This window comes from Oncorhynchus mykiss, chromosome 1 (assembly GCF_013265735.2).
Source record: "Oncorhynchus mykiss isolate Arlee chromosome 1, USDA_OmykA_1.1, whole genome shotgun sequence".
In the NCBI taxonomy this organism is placed as follows: Eukaryota; Metazoa; Chordata; class Actinopteri; order Salmoniformes; family Salmonidae; genus Oncorhynchus; species Oncorhynchus mykiss.
Window position 1 is genome coordinate 53100715 of NC_048565.1, and position 17265 is coordinate 53117979.

The 17265-nt window shown below is 41.1% G+C and overlaps 1 protein-coding gene across 14 annotated transcripts in view; it reads left to right on the plus strand.

The window, feature by feature from the left end:
- LOC110524948 (CUGBP Elav-like family member 2) overlaps positions 1-17265 on the plus strand; it is a 68717-nt gene that overhangs the window by 19742 nt on the left and 31710 nt on the right. For 13 of the 14 annotated variants that reach the window (XR_005052076.1, XR_005052079.1, XR_005052078.1 and 10 more), the window contains exon 2: positions 10187-10386. Coding sequence is in view for 2 of the 14 variants with exons in the window: in XM_021604911.2 (XP_021460586.1) it covers positions 10187-10386 (200 nt within the window). In the remaining 12 variants the exon portion in view is untranslated. Of the gene's footprint in view, positions 1-3417; positions 3926-10186; positions 10387-17265 lie in introns of those variants that run through there. The other variant, XR_005052086.1, reaches the window with a different exon arrangement.

A 17265-nucleotide genomic window follows, 5' to 3' on the forward strand; every position in this document is an offset into this window, starting at 1 on the left:
GAGACGCCTGTCTTATTTGCGCCCATCCCAGTGAACTAATCCATTGCGGAGGCCACGGGGATGGCACAGTCCAAGAAGGAGAGTGCGGCTGCACAATGCACGTCTCTCTCCAGAATGCGTGCTCTCCCGCAAATCTGTGCACATTAATTGTTAAATAACTTCATTGTGTGAATTGTTTGTGTTTTGATTAGAGGTTGACCGATTTAATCAGCATGGCCAATTAATTGGGGCTGATTTCAAGTTTTTATAACAATCGGTAATTGCCATTTTTGGACGCCGATTATGGCCGATTACATTGCACTTGCAGCAAGGAGTCAAGGTAAGTTGCTAGCTAGCATTAAACTTATCTTTTAAAAAAACAATCTTAACATAATCACTAGTTAACTACACATGGTGGTTGATATTGCTAGTTTATATAGCTTGTCCTGCGTTGCATATAATCAATGCGGGGCTTGTTAATTTATCATCGAATCACAGCTTACTTCGCCAAACGGGTGATGATTTAACAAGCACATTCGTGAAAAAAGCACTGTCGTTGCACCAATGTGTACCTAACCATGAACATCAATGCCTTTCTTAAAATCAATACACACGTATATTTTTTTTAAACCTGCATATTTAGTTAATATGGCCTGCTAACATGAATTTCTTTTAACTAGGGAAATTGTGTCACTTCTCTTGCGTTCTGTGCTAGCAGAGTTGGGGTATATGCAGCAGTTTGGTCCGCCTGGCTCATTGCGAACTGTGTGAAGACCATTTCTTCCTAGCAAAAACCGTAATTAATTTGCCAGAATTGTGCATAATTATGGCATAACATTTTAAGGTTGTGCAATGTAACAGCAATATTGGACTTAGAGATTAGAGGTCGACCGATTTTATGATTTTTTTCAACGCCGATACTGATTATTGGAGGACCAAAAAAAGCCTATGCAGATTTTTAAAATATTTTTATTTATTTGTAATAATGACAATTGCAACAATACTGAATGTACACTTATTTTAACTTAATACAACAATAAAATCAATTTAGCCACAAATAAATAATGAAACATGTTCAATTTGGTTTAAATAATGCAAAAGCAAAGTGTTGGAGAAGAAAGTAAAAGTGCAATATGTGCCATGTAAAAAAGCGTAAAAAACGTTTAAGTTCCTTTCTCAGAACATGAGAACATGAAAGATGGTGGTTCCCTTTTAACCCGAGTCTTCAATATTCCCAGGTAAGAAGTTTTAGGTTGTAGTTATTATAGGAATTATAGGACTATTTCTCTCTATACCATTTGTATTTCATATACCTTTTAACTATTGGATGTTCTTATAGGCACTTTAGTATTGCCAGTGTAATAGCATAGCTTCCATCCCTCTCCTCGCCCCTACCTGGGCTCGAACCAGGAACACCTCGACAACAGCCACCCTCGAAGCATCGTTACCCATTGCTCCACAAAAGCCGCGGGGAACAAGGGGAACAACTACTCCAAGTCTCAAGAGAGAATGACGTCACCCCGCTAACTAGCTAGCCATTTCACATCGGTTACACCATTCTAATCTCGGGAGTTGATAGGCTTGAAGTCATAAACAGCTCAATGCTTGAAGCATTGCGAAGAGCTGCTGGCAAAACGCACGAAAGTGCTGTTTGAATTAATGCGTACGAGCCTGGCATGCGAGCCTGGCACATCAAGGCATGTTGTGTAAATCAACCAATTCCAGGTTGAAAGGCAACAAAATAGGAAAAATGCCAAGGGGGATGAATACTTTCACAAGCCACGGTACATGTCCCATTCATTTCTAATCTTCAATGTTTGTTTGGTTACTGTAATGTCTGTTAATGCATTCAATATATCATTATTCCAGTCTTTTTACCATTCTCAATGTTGGAGTGAGTGGACACATTGTGCAGCTTAGTTTGAGCGCACAAACTAAGCTACACTTGTGGGAATTTTTGTTTTTATTTATTTAATTCCATGTACGAGATTTGTCTATTTTTTTCATTGTCATTTGTTTGGAGCACTCCTGTCGATGTTGAGTAAGAACGTGCACCTGATTACGCATAGAAGTAGGCCTATAGGCTACCTGGCCTGCTTGCAAGTTAAGGTATATAAACCTGCCCATTTGGGGATCTAATAGTATTTCTGATTGGCTTAATGTACCACCACTAATGAGCTGTGGAGCTTCTCAGAGTAAAGTTTTCTTCAAAATAAACAGCAAGCAGCATGTTTTTACATCTATTGAGATCGACAATTCCAATTTATTTGAGAAATCTTTCCAGCTCTCTCCCTTTCATAACCACTCAGCGTGAAAGGGAAAAATATCATGCTCTGATCCAGTGGAAATCATCATAAAATAGGCCTACCTGATTACTTCATATCCCCTGTGCAAATAGCCTACAGCTGTAGCGGGAAACGGAGGGCCCAGAATATTTTATATCCCCAAATGGGCAATGTTGCAAGGAGCTTCAGGCAGGACCCAAGTTAATTGTTGATAAAATGTTTCAAGTTGGTTGCAGACAGGCCATGCGTAGCCAATGTGATTTATAGGATATTTATTTTCATCTGGATATTTTTTACCTGCAGGCTGTAATGTTTTTATTTGTTTGCTATTTTTACATAGATGGCAATAGAAGTTACTTTTTAGGTTTTTCATTTTAGATTTGGATAGCATTTTGATTAACTACATGACAATGATTTTGAGATATGGAGAAGTTATTCTAAATGAAATGAAACTGTTCCACAAAAATAAATTGGCATTCCACATGAAAGTTGGCTGACTCCTTGTGTAGCCTATTACAAGGCAACTTCAGGAGCGTAACGGCAGAAACTACGAAAGCCAGTAGGAGCTCTCTCACTCACTCACACACATGTATAAATAATATGGAAAAATACTAGTTTTAAAATTTCAACCAATCGGTTGGTCAAAAGAACAGACTACTTTCAGTCAACCACGTTTTGTTTTGTTTTGTTTTAGTCGGGGACAGACCTAATTATGTGACAGGCAGCTGTGTCTGAGATTTTAGATGTATGAGAAGGCAGGCAAAGCACTCAGCAAAATGGCGTCAGAGAAAGGCTGCCTGCATCTGGCAACTAGATAAATGGTGTCACACACCACAGTGGTTTAGTGAGACGTAGCATTGGATGGGAGGATTACAAAGCGTCCCTCTGACTCACCACAGGCCCATTGTTACTGTATAGGGGATCTATCGGTGAATAGTGTTCTCTCCAGCATCCGAACAATATGCAATTGTTTCCGCTGTTGCTGCGCTCAGGATAGCATAGAGAGAATTCATAGATTGGGCACCATCACAGTAGGATTACTGTAAAAAGGGGTTAGCCTATTCTAGTGATTGTATTTCTAAGTGCTGATGGTGGAAGCTGGTAGGTTACTCCCTGTTCCATCGCCAAGCTAGACCAGCGCTTGAGGAGGGTGATGGGCTACAATCCTCTCTCTGCCAACTCCCAGCGTTTTAGAGAGGTGTTAAGAGGGTAAAACATTTTGCAACAACAATAGAAAGGGAGCTTTTCTTATTGGACAATTTCAGATAGTACAGTACCTCCCTGCTTCACTGTGTTTAGGATTGCTATCTTCTGGTTAGTGCTGACTGACCACTACACTGCTGTGCCGAGGCCTTGCTGCTGAGGGGATCCTGTATAGATATCTGTCGGGGTTGTTGGTGAGGGGCAGTGAAGTCGCCCCTTGGCTTTGTGAGCTTTAAATTGTCGTTTTGGATGTATTGGCTCCAGTAGGAAATTTCTTTTTTTTCTTCCATTTTCCCCTGAAGAGTTATTTGTGAAGTGTGTAGGATCTGGGTCTTTTTAAGAGTTGGCTTTCCAGAGGACCGACAGTGAGGAGTCAGAATGTCGTTTAGGTCGTCACTTGGTGTCTCGGCCGAGCGTTTGGGCTCTATGTGTAAGAGATGGATGGCTCGTGTCCAAAGGTCTGTATACTTGTAACTCTCTCTCCCTTTATTTAACCTAATCACTCTTTCCCTGTTTTTGTCTACCTTAGTCCCTCTGCTTACTATCCCATTAACTAATCACCAGGTCTGTGTGCCAGTTGCCAGCTTTCTCACACCAGGAGTCCCTTGGGTCCTCAATTGGATGTACACACACACACACACACACACTAGAGCTGGCCGGTAAAACCTTATTTTACTATATACCGGTATTGATGCACGGACTGGTTTGGGTTTTTATTTTACCTTCTATAATGTTATTTTTATGTTTGGTTTGTTAAATGTGATATGCCGTGTGTAAAGTATTAGAGGTCGACCGTTTTTATGATTTTTCAACGCCGATACCGACTATTGGAGGACCAAAAAAAGCCGATTAATCAGACGATAAAAAAAAAATATATATATATATATATATACATACATACATACATACATACATACATACATATACATATACATATACATATACAGTGCCTTGCGAAAGTATTCGGCCCCCTTGAACTTTGCGACCTTTTGCCACATTTCAGGCTTCAAACACTCACTGAACTTCTGGAGAGAGTTTGCTGCACTGAAAGTAAAGGGGCTGAATAATTTTGCACGCCCAATTTTTCAGTTTTTGCTTTGTTAAAAAAGTTTGAAATATCCAATAAATGTCGTTCCACTTCATGATTGTGTCCCACTTGTTGTTGATTCTTCACAAAAAAATACAGTTTTATATCTTTATGTTTGAAGCCTGAAATGTGGCAAAAGGTCGCAAAGTTCAAGGGGGCCGAATACTTTCGCAAGGCACTGTATATATATATTTGTAATAATGACAATTACAACATTACTGAATGAACACTTTTTTTATTTTAACTTAATATAGTTCATCAATAAAATCTAACTCATCAATAAAGTCTCAAATAAATAATGAAACATGTTCAACTTGGTTTAAATAATACAAAAGCAAAGGGTTGGAGAAGAAAGTAAAAGTGCTATATGTGCCATGTAAAAAAGGTAACGTTTAAGTTCCTTGCTCAGAACATGAGAACGTATGACAGCTGGTGGTTCCTTTTTAACATGAGTTTTCAATATTCCCAAGTAAGGAGTTTTAGGTTGTAGGAATTATAGGACTATTTCTCTCTATACCATTTGTATTTCATATACCTTTGCCTATTGGATGTTCTTATAGGCACTATAGTACTGCCAGCCTAATCTCGGGAGTTGATAGGCTTGAAGTCATAAACAGCGCAATGCTTGAAGCACAGCGAAGAGCTGCTGGCAAATGCAGGAAAGTGATGTTTGAATGAATGCTTACGAGCCTGCTGCTGCCTACCACCGCCCAGTCAGACTGCTCTATCAAATATCAAATCATAGACTTAATTATAATATAATAACACACAGAAATACGATGATGGGGCAAATCTGGAAACTATCATTTTGAAAACAAAACGTTTATTCTTTCAGTGAAATACGGAACTGTTCCGTATTTTACCTAATGGGTGGCATCCCTAAGTCTAAATATTGCTTTTACATTGCACAACAGCTTTTACATTGCAAAACACTTCAATGTTTTGTCATATTTATGTACAATTCTGGCAAATTAATTACTCTCTTTGTTAGGAAGAAATGGTCTTCACACAGTTCGCAACGAGCCAGGCGGATCAAACTGCTGCATATACCCTGACTCTGCTTGCAGAGAACGCAAGAGAAGTGACACAATTTCCCTAGTTAAAATAAATTCATGTTAGCAGGCAATATTAACTAAATATGCAGGTTTATAAATATATACTTGTGTATTTATTTTAAGAAAGGCGTTGATGTTCATGGTTAGGTACACATTGGTGCAATGACAGTTTTTTTTTTTTTTTGCGAATACGCTTGTTAAATCACCCGTTTGGCGAAGTAGGCTGTGATTCGATGCTAAATTAACAGGCATCGCATCGATTATATGCAACGCAGGACAAGCTAGATAAACTAGTAATATCATCAACATGTAGTTAACTAGTGATTATGTTAAGATTGTTTTTTCTAAGATAAGTTTAATGCTAGCTAGCAACTTACTCCTTGCTGCACTCACGTAACAGGTAGTCAAGCCTGCCACGCAGTCTCCTCGTGGAATGCAATGTAGTTGGCCATAATCGGTATCCAAAAATGCTGATTACCAATTGTTATGAGAACTTGAAATTGGCCCCAATTAATCGGTCGACCTCTAACGTACATTTTCATAGTTTTCTCCACTACTTCAGTCATCTCTTTCCATGCCACTTTCCAGACAGACCTAGCCACGCCCCCTGTCACTCAAGGATCGTGTTTGTTGTTGCTCGACCACGATACACTTGCTTTCAGTCTACATGATCATGCAACAATGTTGACGACGACAATGCTTTTTCCGCTTTGCTTCTTAATATAAATCCACAAGTGTTCTATTATTACACTATTTGTTTTTCTTATCTGCAACCCGCTAGTTTGTCTTTTCTTAGCAAGTTGTGGCTAAATCGTGTTAGCTGCTAATGCTAATCGCTAGTTAGCTAATAAATGTACCGAGTCGGAGCAAACGTAGCTAGCTATACAGCCTCATACCAATTATGGTGTAGACCTAAAACCAGCATGTTGTTTGTGCAACAGTATATTCTAAATCAAAGAGGAATAGATGAAGCATGAGTATGTTGGCTACATGAAGTACCTAAAGAGAAAACATTTAATGTAGCCAAGGATTATAGGGTACCCTGGAAACACTGACCAACACGTTGGGGTGGCAGGTAGCTTAGTGGGTAGAGTGTTGGGCCAGCAAAAGTTGCTGGATCGAATCCCTGAGCTGACAAGGTAAAAAATATGTTGTTCTGCCCCTGAGCAAGGCAGTTAACCCACTGTTCCCCGGGCACCGATGACGTGGATGTCGAATTTAAGGCAGCCCTCCGCACGCACCTCTCTGATTCAGTTGAATGCATTCATTTGTACAACTGACTAGGTATTCCCCTTTTTCCTACCCTGTCAAAATAACTCCTCCGTGGCATTTACATTCATTGTCAAACAACACTGTATTCAAAGTGCCCACTCTTATATAGAATTTGAATAATCATTCTATTTCCATGATTCCAACAGTTTATCCAAATGTTTTGCTCTAAATCACAATTGCAACATTTGGTTAAAAAAAATGGCCTAGATTTGTTTTTTCCCATATCGTGCAGCAGTACTTGACAGTGTATAAAGGATCTCAAATGAGTGCAGGAAATGCAGAGATTTATGAAAGTGTAGACATTTTATGGGGGGTTGAAGTTTGAACAGTATAGAACAATTAATCAGAATGGAGAAAGACCCATTGAAATCACTTATGTATGTTTTTTCCACCTTTTGGGTCACATGCTACTCCTAAAGCAAATTTAGACATTTTTATTATTCAAAAAAATGTAATACGGTGATATATTTTGGCTATATCGCCCAGTCCTAACACACACACGCGCGCGCGCGCACGCGCACACACATAAAAGTGATCCTTTGGCACAGTCTTTTGTGTGCATGTGCAATGTGAGTGAATAATACCTTCCCTGTACCTAGTTGATTACTAGGACCAGTCTCCCAGCTAAATGTGGGGCCAGAGTTGTGGCGTACTGGCCCCTCCCAGCCTGTCTCAGTCGGGTGGGAGGGGGGGGGGGGGGGGGTGTATGGTCAGCACTTGTAAGAGGCTGCCCCTTCAGCCTCAGTGTGGGCATGTGCTGACAGAGGCTTCTAGTGTGTAGTGGTCTAGGCAGTGGGCACAGTGTGATACTTACGCTATGCTGCCTGCCTGGTCTGGCCTGCTGAATATTTGCTTTTCTGGCTCAGTGGGCATCTGAGAGAGGCTTCTGATGGTCTGTGTGGTAGACTTTGTGGTACGTTGCCTGGCCTCAGTGGTCTGGCCTGCGGACACTCCATCAGTGCCTTTAAGGCTGGCCCTAACTTAATCACCCTGAGAATGCTGATCCCCTTTCAGGGCCTGGCCATGCAGCATGGCGCTGACCCACTGAGGGGGAGAGAGAGAGCTGTGTGTGTGGCTCTTGTGTTACTGTCGCTCTAAATTGTTTGTTTTAAAACAGCGGCAGTCAAAGTACTATTGCATTGTTTGTTGGCTGGTGAATGAAATACAAAAAAAAGACTCATCAGGCACAAAAAAATCCCCTGAAAGGCTAAAACATGGATTAAACGTACACAACCAGGGCTTATTCTGGATCAAAAATGGGCTTGGGTGGTGGGCGTGGCAATGAGCACTGTCGGCTTGTTTGAGAATTTTATTGGACCCCATCTTGGCGGTGACTTTAAAATATATATATATATATATTTCATCCTGAAAATTTTAGTTTTTTACGCTGTTTGTACTTTAGGGGATCCGGGAAAAAAACCATTTCGGCAGCCTGCCCAAGGATCACAATTGCAAAGAATCCCTGACTACTGTTGAAACGATACAAACGCATCTCATCCTTGTCTAACTAGCCACTGCCTCTCTCCCACTCACATTAATACACCTGGTACTAATCAACTCCAATTTTTGGGAGGAGCCAATGACCTAACTCAATTCACACTGACTGAAAACGGGACACTTTTACAAACACTAGCACATTTAGCCTTGATTCAATGATACAAATGGGGGTTGGGCAGTATCCAGAGTTTCATATCGTCTACCATCCTTCTCGCATGCTGGGATTTATGGTAATACTAGTTTAGTACACGAGGGCTCAAAAAAAAAAAAAAAAGAAGCCCATTGGTCATCTATTACCAGACCAGACTGCTAACAAAATTAGCACAAGTAATAGTGAATTTCCATGGAGGCTGCTAGCTAAATATGCTAACAAGTGCAAACAAAATATACAAATTGCAAAGACAGGTGTACTTTTCAGTGTAGCCAGCCTACATTTCTCGGGTAAAATGTAAGATGTTCTTCTAAGCAAAACATAAGGAATGTAGCTGGCTATATTCTTTCTATGATAAACATTAGAAATATGATGGCCATGCATCGTTTTTGCCAAGAAGGCTTTGCTCTTTCGTTGTACGCTCGTTTACTTGTGTTGCTGCCAGCCAAATAGCTTTGCTCATCTGTTGTCATCTGATGAAAATGAAACTATTTTCTGCCGAATGTGTTGCATTAATGTATTTTCTGCAAAGGAAAACTAGTTGCATGTCCCTGATCACTCTATTGAAGCAAAAAAAAACACTTGACTTTTAAATCTAAAATGTGACCCTGGCAATACACTGCTGGACCTGCTCCTACTTTCTCCCCTTTGTGCTATTTACAAACAAACACGTGACTGGCTACACTGTTCCTGGGTACTATCGTAAGCTTCATAATGTGAAAAACGCCATCTGCTTTATCTCCTAACGAATTGTACATGTTGACTGCAGATATTTATTTAAAAAGTAACTACAAATATAAAAAAGGTATTTAAAAATGTTAAATAATTTCAATGGTATTGAAAAACCATCCCGCGGCTATTTCCAAATACCCCGGTATACGGTATATACCAGTGGCAGTTGGTGCCATTTTAAGATTAGGGAGGACCATTTTTCTTTCTTTCTTTATTTTAAAGCATATTGGATAAGGTATTCAAATTCAATTCACCCAGCTGTTCTAAATTCATTCTCAGATTTGTTTTGATTGGGTGGACAGCACGTTAGTTCATGCTGCAAGAGCTCTGATAAGTTCGAGGACATCCTCTGGAAGTTGTCATAATTACTGTAAGTCTAAGGAAGGGTTTGAGAACCATGAGCCTCCTAGGTTTTGTATTGAAGTCAATGTACCCAGAGGAGAATGAAAATTATAGCTGTCCTTGGGCTACACCATGGTATTACCCTAGAGAGAGCTGTTGGGGCTTCATTGCAGAACAGTGTGTCATCCGTCAGCCAAGATTGGTTACAGTTGTGTTCTATGGTAGTTCTACGGTACAGGTTTTTGTGAAAAACTAGCCCATCGCTAGGAGATGTTAGTGCCATGTTGCAAATGCTTTGCAGAACATTTTCTACCAATACCACAGTGCAACCAGAGATTTGTTTTTTGTACGTGTAACTGCCAACACGCTGCTGCTCAACAGTATAGCTTCCTTGCTCACCTGCTCGCACTGAAACTGTTTCTTGCGCCCTCTGTCTTGCAAACACACGTGACCGCCCTCTTGAAACACCTTAGCCAGCTGCGCCACCAAAAAGCTAGCAATATGATGGTAGGCCCTGGTACTAAATTATCCTAAACAAAATATTGTACTAAATCCTTCTTCCCTCTCCACCTCTCCCCCACAGCAACGGCAGCAACAGCAGCAAGATGAATGGTTCTATGGAGAACCTGGATACCCCTGACCATGACTCCATCAAGATGTTCGTTGGCCAGATCCCCCGCTCCTGGACGGAAACCGAGCTCAAGGAGCTGTTCGAGCCCTACGGGGCCGTGCACCAGATCAACATCCTCCGAGACCGCACTGCCACACCCCCCCAAAGCAAAGGTAAATCAATTTTAAATGTCTTTAATAAAGCTTTCAATAGCAGCAGAAATAACTTTACAATAGCCTAGGCCCTAGAAGCCAAAGAGAAGACGGAAACAGAGGTGTAGGGGCTGTCACAACTCACACGCTCATGCAAACTCACTTTGCTTTATGACAGCAATAAAGAATAGCCAAGAGGTCACTTCAATACAACACACAGCCTGTGGCTCACCACACACACACACACAGAGAGTGCTGTCACTCAATGTCGGTGTTAACAGGCGTAGTAGGCTGTTTGTGTGTGCGCGCTATATTCCTGAGTCTATTACTTTGAACATAATAGACATTTCTGTTATACCAAATAGCAACCCTTCTTACTCCTGTGCATTATGGAAAACATATTTTATTTCCTCGGGTGGTTAAGAGATGTGTAAAGAAGTGAGTGAGCAAGGGAAAGACGGGAGGAAGGAGTTTTATCGGCCTGCATTTTTCCATTAAGACGTCCATCGACACACTCACCTTCGAGTGCTCGAGTCGAGCGGTTCTGTTTAGGCTCGCAATTAGCCGAGACGGCCAAGTAGAAGCCTGCAGTTCTGAAAGCTTCTGCGACTATGTCGGGTGCGTGTGCATGCCACTGAAAGTGCCCAGCCCTCTGGAATTAACCACATGTAAATATGGTCTTTGATGTGAAGTGAAAATATGTTTTATGGCGGCCAGGCGTATTCCCATTATTTAATTCACTGTCTCAAACCTGATGTGAGGGATTCAATAAGGATTGAAAGCCTTAATCCTCCAACTGGTGGTTTTGATGTGGATTGTGGAACCCTCTCTTTGATGTTGGTACTTTGTGTCTGGTCTATCTGTTACTGCCAGTGCTCAGAGCTGGGAGGAAGGGATGAATGGAGGGGGGAGCTAGGCCTAATCTCACAGTTGCAGGCTGGAGAGTTGTCATTGGAATTTGCTCAGGTACGTTCCCAACTTTGTACCTCTGAGCTGTGGTGATATTACACTGCACTGTTCTAAGCAAGAGACTGCATTGAAATTGAACCACCCCCTACCCTCCATTGAAATGAGAATTCATCTGCTTATTAGACCTCTGTATAAACTTGTAAGTACATGTATACCCAGGCGTCTGTCAAAAACACCAAATGAGTCGTCTGTGTACTTAGACCAGTGTCTCCTGGGTGCTGTTTAATATAGAGTAGGGTTGAGGCGGTATCCACATTTTCATATCACCGTACTGTCCTTCTCTCATACGGGATATACTGTACCGTCTTAGTACACAAGGCGATGCCAAAAACCTCAAAAACAAGCCAATTGTGTAGTGTCTATCTGAATGATAACAAAATTAGCAAAATTAAAGTGATAGCTCATTTCAATGTAGGCTGCTAGCTAAGTATGCTAACAAGCGCCAATGAAAATAAATTAATTTTAAAGACAGGCAATCCAGCACATAAAGGTGTGTGTAGGTGCTACCGAATGTCATTTTTGGTGAGTTTGGACATTTACAAGCGAATTTGAATGAGAGACATTGTGTAAATGAACAAAGTTTTGACGCATGCTTCTCTGAAGGAAGAACAGTACTGGCTCTGGAGCAGCATGTGTAGGCTACACTGTGTGGAGTGTCTGTGTGGAGTCTGGAGTCGCTAGAGCAACGGACCTGCCTGCTCTGCTCAAGGAAGAGTGTAGAGGAGAAGACCGACTGACAATGGAGAGGAGGAAAAACACAAGGAAATCAAGGTGGTGGCAGCTCTAGAAATAACTCATCCAAAGGGCTGTGACTTCTCAAACAAAGCAGAAAACTAACACTATATGATGCCCCGTCTCCTTATTGATTTAGCCACTTACTTAGATAACTAGCAAGTTAAACTTAGGGGTTAAGTTAATTCAGATGTAAAATGTTTCTTATTGTAATTTCTGCTCCGCATCAGACTAATGGGCAATCGTATCAGCAGACAAAATAAATCCATTTTCATTTGTCACATTCGCCGAATACAACAGCCCTTACAGTGAAATGTTTACTCAAACAACAATGCAGTTTTAAGTAAAATACCTTAAAAAATAAATAAAAGTAACTAAGAGCAGCAGTAAAATAACAATAGTGAGGCTATATACAGGGGGTACCGGTACAGAGTCAATGTGCGGGGGCACCGGTTAGTCAAGGTAAAAAATCAAGCTATGCTTCCTCCATAGAAACAGGACATGTTTGTCCTCTACAAATAGAAGACAAATTATGCAAGCTACTTTTATGTCTGTTATAGATTATGCGGATATTATCTACCCGCATGCTACGGCATCCACACTTAAATCGCTGGATGCTACTTATCATTGCGCACTTAGGTTTATTACGGGTGCGCTACAGAACTCACCACTGTTTTTATATCAACATGTGGGTTGGACTTTGTTGTCCATGAGACAAGAACAACATGCTCTCGTGTTTGTCTACAAAGCACGTCTGAATAATCTACCTTATTTATCATCACTCATCAACATTAGAATTATAATTCCTAAAACCAGGTCTCAAGCATGGATTAAACCTGAGGCCCATGCGCTCTCCAGAGAGTTGGGTATGGCTGCCTTTTCCTGTTACGCTCTTTGCTTATGGAATGTCGTCTGGAACAGCTGGTTCTTTCATGCACGTTTCAGTGTTACTTGCCTCAAAGCAAGCATAGAAATAATAATTTAGCTCGTCGTGTCACTGGGCAGCTCTCGGCTGTGCTACCCTTTGTAGTCTGTAATAGTTTGCAAGTCTTGACACATCATACGAACGTCGGAGCTGGTGTAGTACGTTTCGATCTTAGTCCTGTAGTGGCGGTTTGCCTGTTTGATGGTTTGTCGGAGGGCATAGCAGGATTTCTTATAAGCTTCCGGGTTCGTGTCCTGCTCCTTAATTAAAAGTGGCGGCTCTACCCTTTATCCCAGTGCGGATGTTGCCTGTAAACCATGGCTTCTGATTGGGGTATGTACTAGAGGTCGACCGATTTATGATTTTTCAACACCGATACCGATTATTGGAGGACCCAAAAAGCCGATGCCGATTTAACAAAAAAAAAAAGTTTTTATTTATTATTATTTTATTTTTTGTACATTTATTTGTAATAATGACAATTACAACAATACTGAATGAACACTTATTTTAACTTAATATAATACATCAATAAAATAAATGTAACCTCAAGTAAATAATGAAACATGTTCAATTTGGTTTAAATAATGCAAAAACAAAGTATTGGAGAAGAAAGTAAAAGTGCAATATGTGCTATGTAAGAAAGGTAACGTTTCAGTTCCTTGCTCAGAACATGAGAACATATGAAAGCTTGAGTCTTCAATATTCCCAGGTAAAAAGTTTTAGGTTGTAGTTATTATAGGAATTATAGGACTATTTCCCTCTATGCCATTTGTATTTCATTAACCTTTGACTATTGGATGTTCTTATAGGCACTTTAGTATTGCCAGTGTAACAGTATAGCTTCCGTCCCTCTCCTTGCTCCTCCCTGGGCTCGAACCAGCAACACAACGACAACAGCCACCATCGAAGCAGCGTTACCCATACAGAGCAAGGGGAACAACTACTAGAAGGCTCAGAGCAAGTGCCGTTTGAAAAGCTATTAGCGCTCGCTAACTAGCTAGCCATTTCACTCCGGTTACACCAGCCTAATCTCGGGAGTTGATAGGCTTGAAGTCATAAACATCGCAATGCTTGACGCACAACGAAAAGCGGCTGGCAAAACGCACGAAAGTGCCTACCACCGCTCAGTCAGATACTTAGATGCTTGTATGCTCATTCAGATTATATGCAACGCAGGACACGCTAGATAATATCTAGTAATATCATCAACCATGTGTAGTTAACTAGTGATTATGATTGATTGTTTTTTATAAGATAAGTTTAATGCTAGCTAACAACTTACCTTGGCTTACTGCTTTCGCGTAGCAGGCAGTCTCCTGGAGTGCAACGAGAAAGAGGCAGGTCGTTATTGCGTTGGACTAGTTAACTGTAAGGTTGCAAGATTGGATCCCCCGAGCTGACAAGGTTAAAATCTGTCATTCTGCCCCTGAACGAGGCAGTTAACCCACTGTTCCTAGGCCGTCATTGAAAATAAGAATGTGTTCTTAACTGACTTGCCTAGTTAAATAAAGGTATACAACAACAACAAATTAATCGGTGCCCAAAAATACCGATTTCCGATTGTTATGAAAACTTGAAAATCGGACCGAATTAATCGGCCATTCCGATTTAATCGGTCGACCTCTAGTATGTACGTACGGTCACTGTGGGGATGACGTCATCGATGCACTTATTGATGAAGCCAGTGACTGGTGTGGTGTACTCCTCAATGGCATTGGAAGAATCCCAGAACATATTCCAGTCTGTGCTAGCAAAACAGTCCTGTAGTTTAGCATCTGCTTCATCTGACCACTTTTTTTATTGATCTAGTCACTGGTGCTTCATGCTTTCATTTTTGCTTGTAACCCGGAATCAGGAGGATAGAATTATGGCCATATTTGCCAAATGGAGGGCGAGGTAGAGAGTTTTGTATGTGTCTATGTGTGTGAAGTAAAGGTAGTCTACAGTTGTTGTTTTTCCCCCCCTCTGGTTGCACATTTAACACGCTGGAAGAAATTTGGTAAAACTGATTTTAATTTCCCTTCATTAAAGTCCCCGGCCACTAGGAGCGCCGCCTCTGGATGAGCGTTTGAGTGTAGTCTTAGTGCCAGCATCGATATGTATGTAGATATGGTATGTAGACAGCTACGAAAAATACAGAAATTCTCTAGGTAGATAGTGTGGTCTACAGCTTGTCATGAGATTCTCTACCTCAGGCAAGCAAAACCTTCGAGACTTCCTTAGATATCGTGCACCAGCTGTTTACAAATACACATAGACATCCCCTTGTCTTACCAGAAGCTGCTGTTCTATCCTGCCGAAACAGTGTATAACCCGCCAGCTGTATGTTTATTCATGTCGTCGTTCAGCCACGACTCAGTGAAACAAGATATTTCAGTTTTTAGTGTCCCGTTGGTAAGATATACGTGCTTTTAGTTTGTCCAATTTATTATCCGAATGTACGTTGGCCAATAGTACCGATGGCAACGGCAGATTAGCCACTCGTCGGCGGATCCTCACAAGGCACCCCGATTTCCTTCTGCGATATCCCTGTCATTCGCAGGAGAAAGAGAATGAAAAGATGAGGGCCTGTTCGGCTGTCAGGAGTAAATCCCTCTAGTCCCACTCATTAAAGAGAAATTCTTCGTCCAGTTCAAGGTGAGTAATCGCTGTTCTGATTTCCAGAAGCTAATTTCGGTCATAAGAGATGGTAGCAGCAACATTATGTGCAAAATAAGTAACAAAACAAAGTGAAAAAACAAACTAAATAGAAAGGTTGGTTAAGAGCACATAAAATGGCAGCCATCTTCTCCGGCTCTCTGACTGATGTGTAACTACTTTTCTCGCTGTAGCCAGGCAACTCTTCTCTGGTAAAATGCCAGGTGAACTTTTAAGCAAAACGTAAGGAAATGTAGCCAGCTACATTTTGTTCTATGATAAACATTAGAAATATGATGGCCATGCATCGTTTTTGCCAAGAAGGCTTTGCTCTTTCATTGTACGCTCATTAACTTGTGTTGCTGCCAGCCAAATAGCTTTGCTCTTTCATTGTACGCTCGTTTACTTGTGTTGCTGCCAGCCAAATAGCTTTGCTCTTCTGTTGTCATCTAATGAAAATGAAGCTATTTTCTGCCGAATGTGTTGCATTAATGTATTTTCTGTGAAGGAAAACTAGTTGCATGTCCCTGATCACTCTATTGAAGCAAAAAAACACTTGAATCTAAAACGTGACCCTGACAATACACTGCTGGACCTGCTCCCACTTTCTCCCGTTGTGCTATTTACAAACAAACACGTTACTGGCTACACTGTTCTGGGGAACTACGGTAAGCTTCATAATGTAAAATAATGTGACAGGCGAAAATGAAGAACGCAATCTTTATCCCCTTACGTATTGCACAAGTTGACTGCAGGTATTTACTTAAAAAGTAACTAACTACCAATATGAAAATGTATTGAAAAACCACCCTGTGGCTATTTCCAAATATCCCGGTATACGGTATATACGATACACTGCCGAAGCCTAATATAAAGCACATTGTGTGAGTCGATAATACACCCCTCAATGCCGTTTTCCCCCTTCTCTTTGTGTCATCCATCTTGCTTTTGTATGAGTCCTCCTGATTCTGTTGGAATCAATCCATTTTAAATCCCCACTTCAATTTGGGTCTGTTTGTTCTCGCCCCTATCTATTTTGAGAATGGTCAAATTTGTAGCGTTGTTTTTTTAGGTCATGATGATGCCAGGGTATCTGACTGCAGGGTATAAATACACGATAACCATCATGCTTAGCTCTTAGCCCTATGGATTATTTAGCCTCTATGCAGCAGGGAGGGGAAGCACAGTGAGAGAGCGGAGGGAAGACAGTGAAAGAGCGAGAAAGATTCATGGTTTATTTAGCATCAGCAGAGTGCTAGGGGGTCGCACTGAACAGCGGAGAGGGAGAGAGAGCGACACAGAGAGGAAAGGTGGTGCAACTCTGCAGTGGTGGCAAAGTTAGCGTGGGGGGGGGGGGCCCATGACACAATTTAGCTGTTATAAAGATAAGGGCCTGCATTTCTACACATTTTGCCATCTCAGTGACTCAACCATTATAACGAAATCAATGGGAGCCCCATGCCATTTAATTTATGGAATTTTGGATTCTCCCTGTCTAGTTTTTAATTTGGGCAATTGTTAGTTCTCAAAGTAGCTAACAACGTGCCATTAGAACACAGGAGTGATGTTTGCTGATAATGGGCCTCTGTACGCCTATGTAGATATTCTGTTAAAAATCAGCCGTTTCCAGCTAC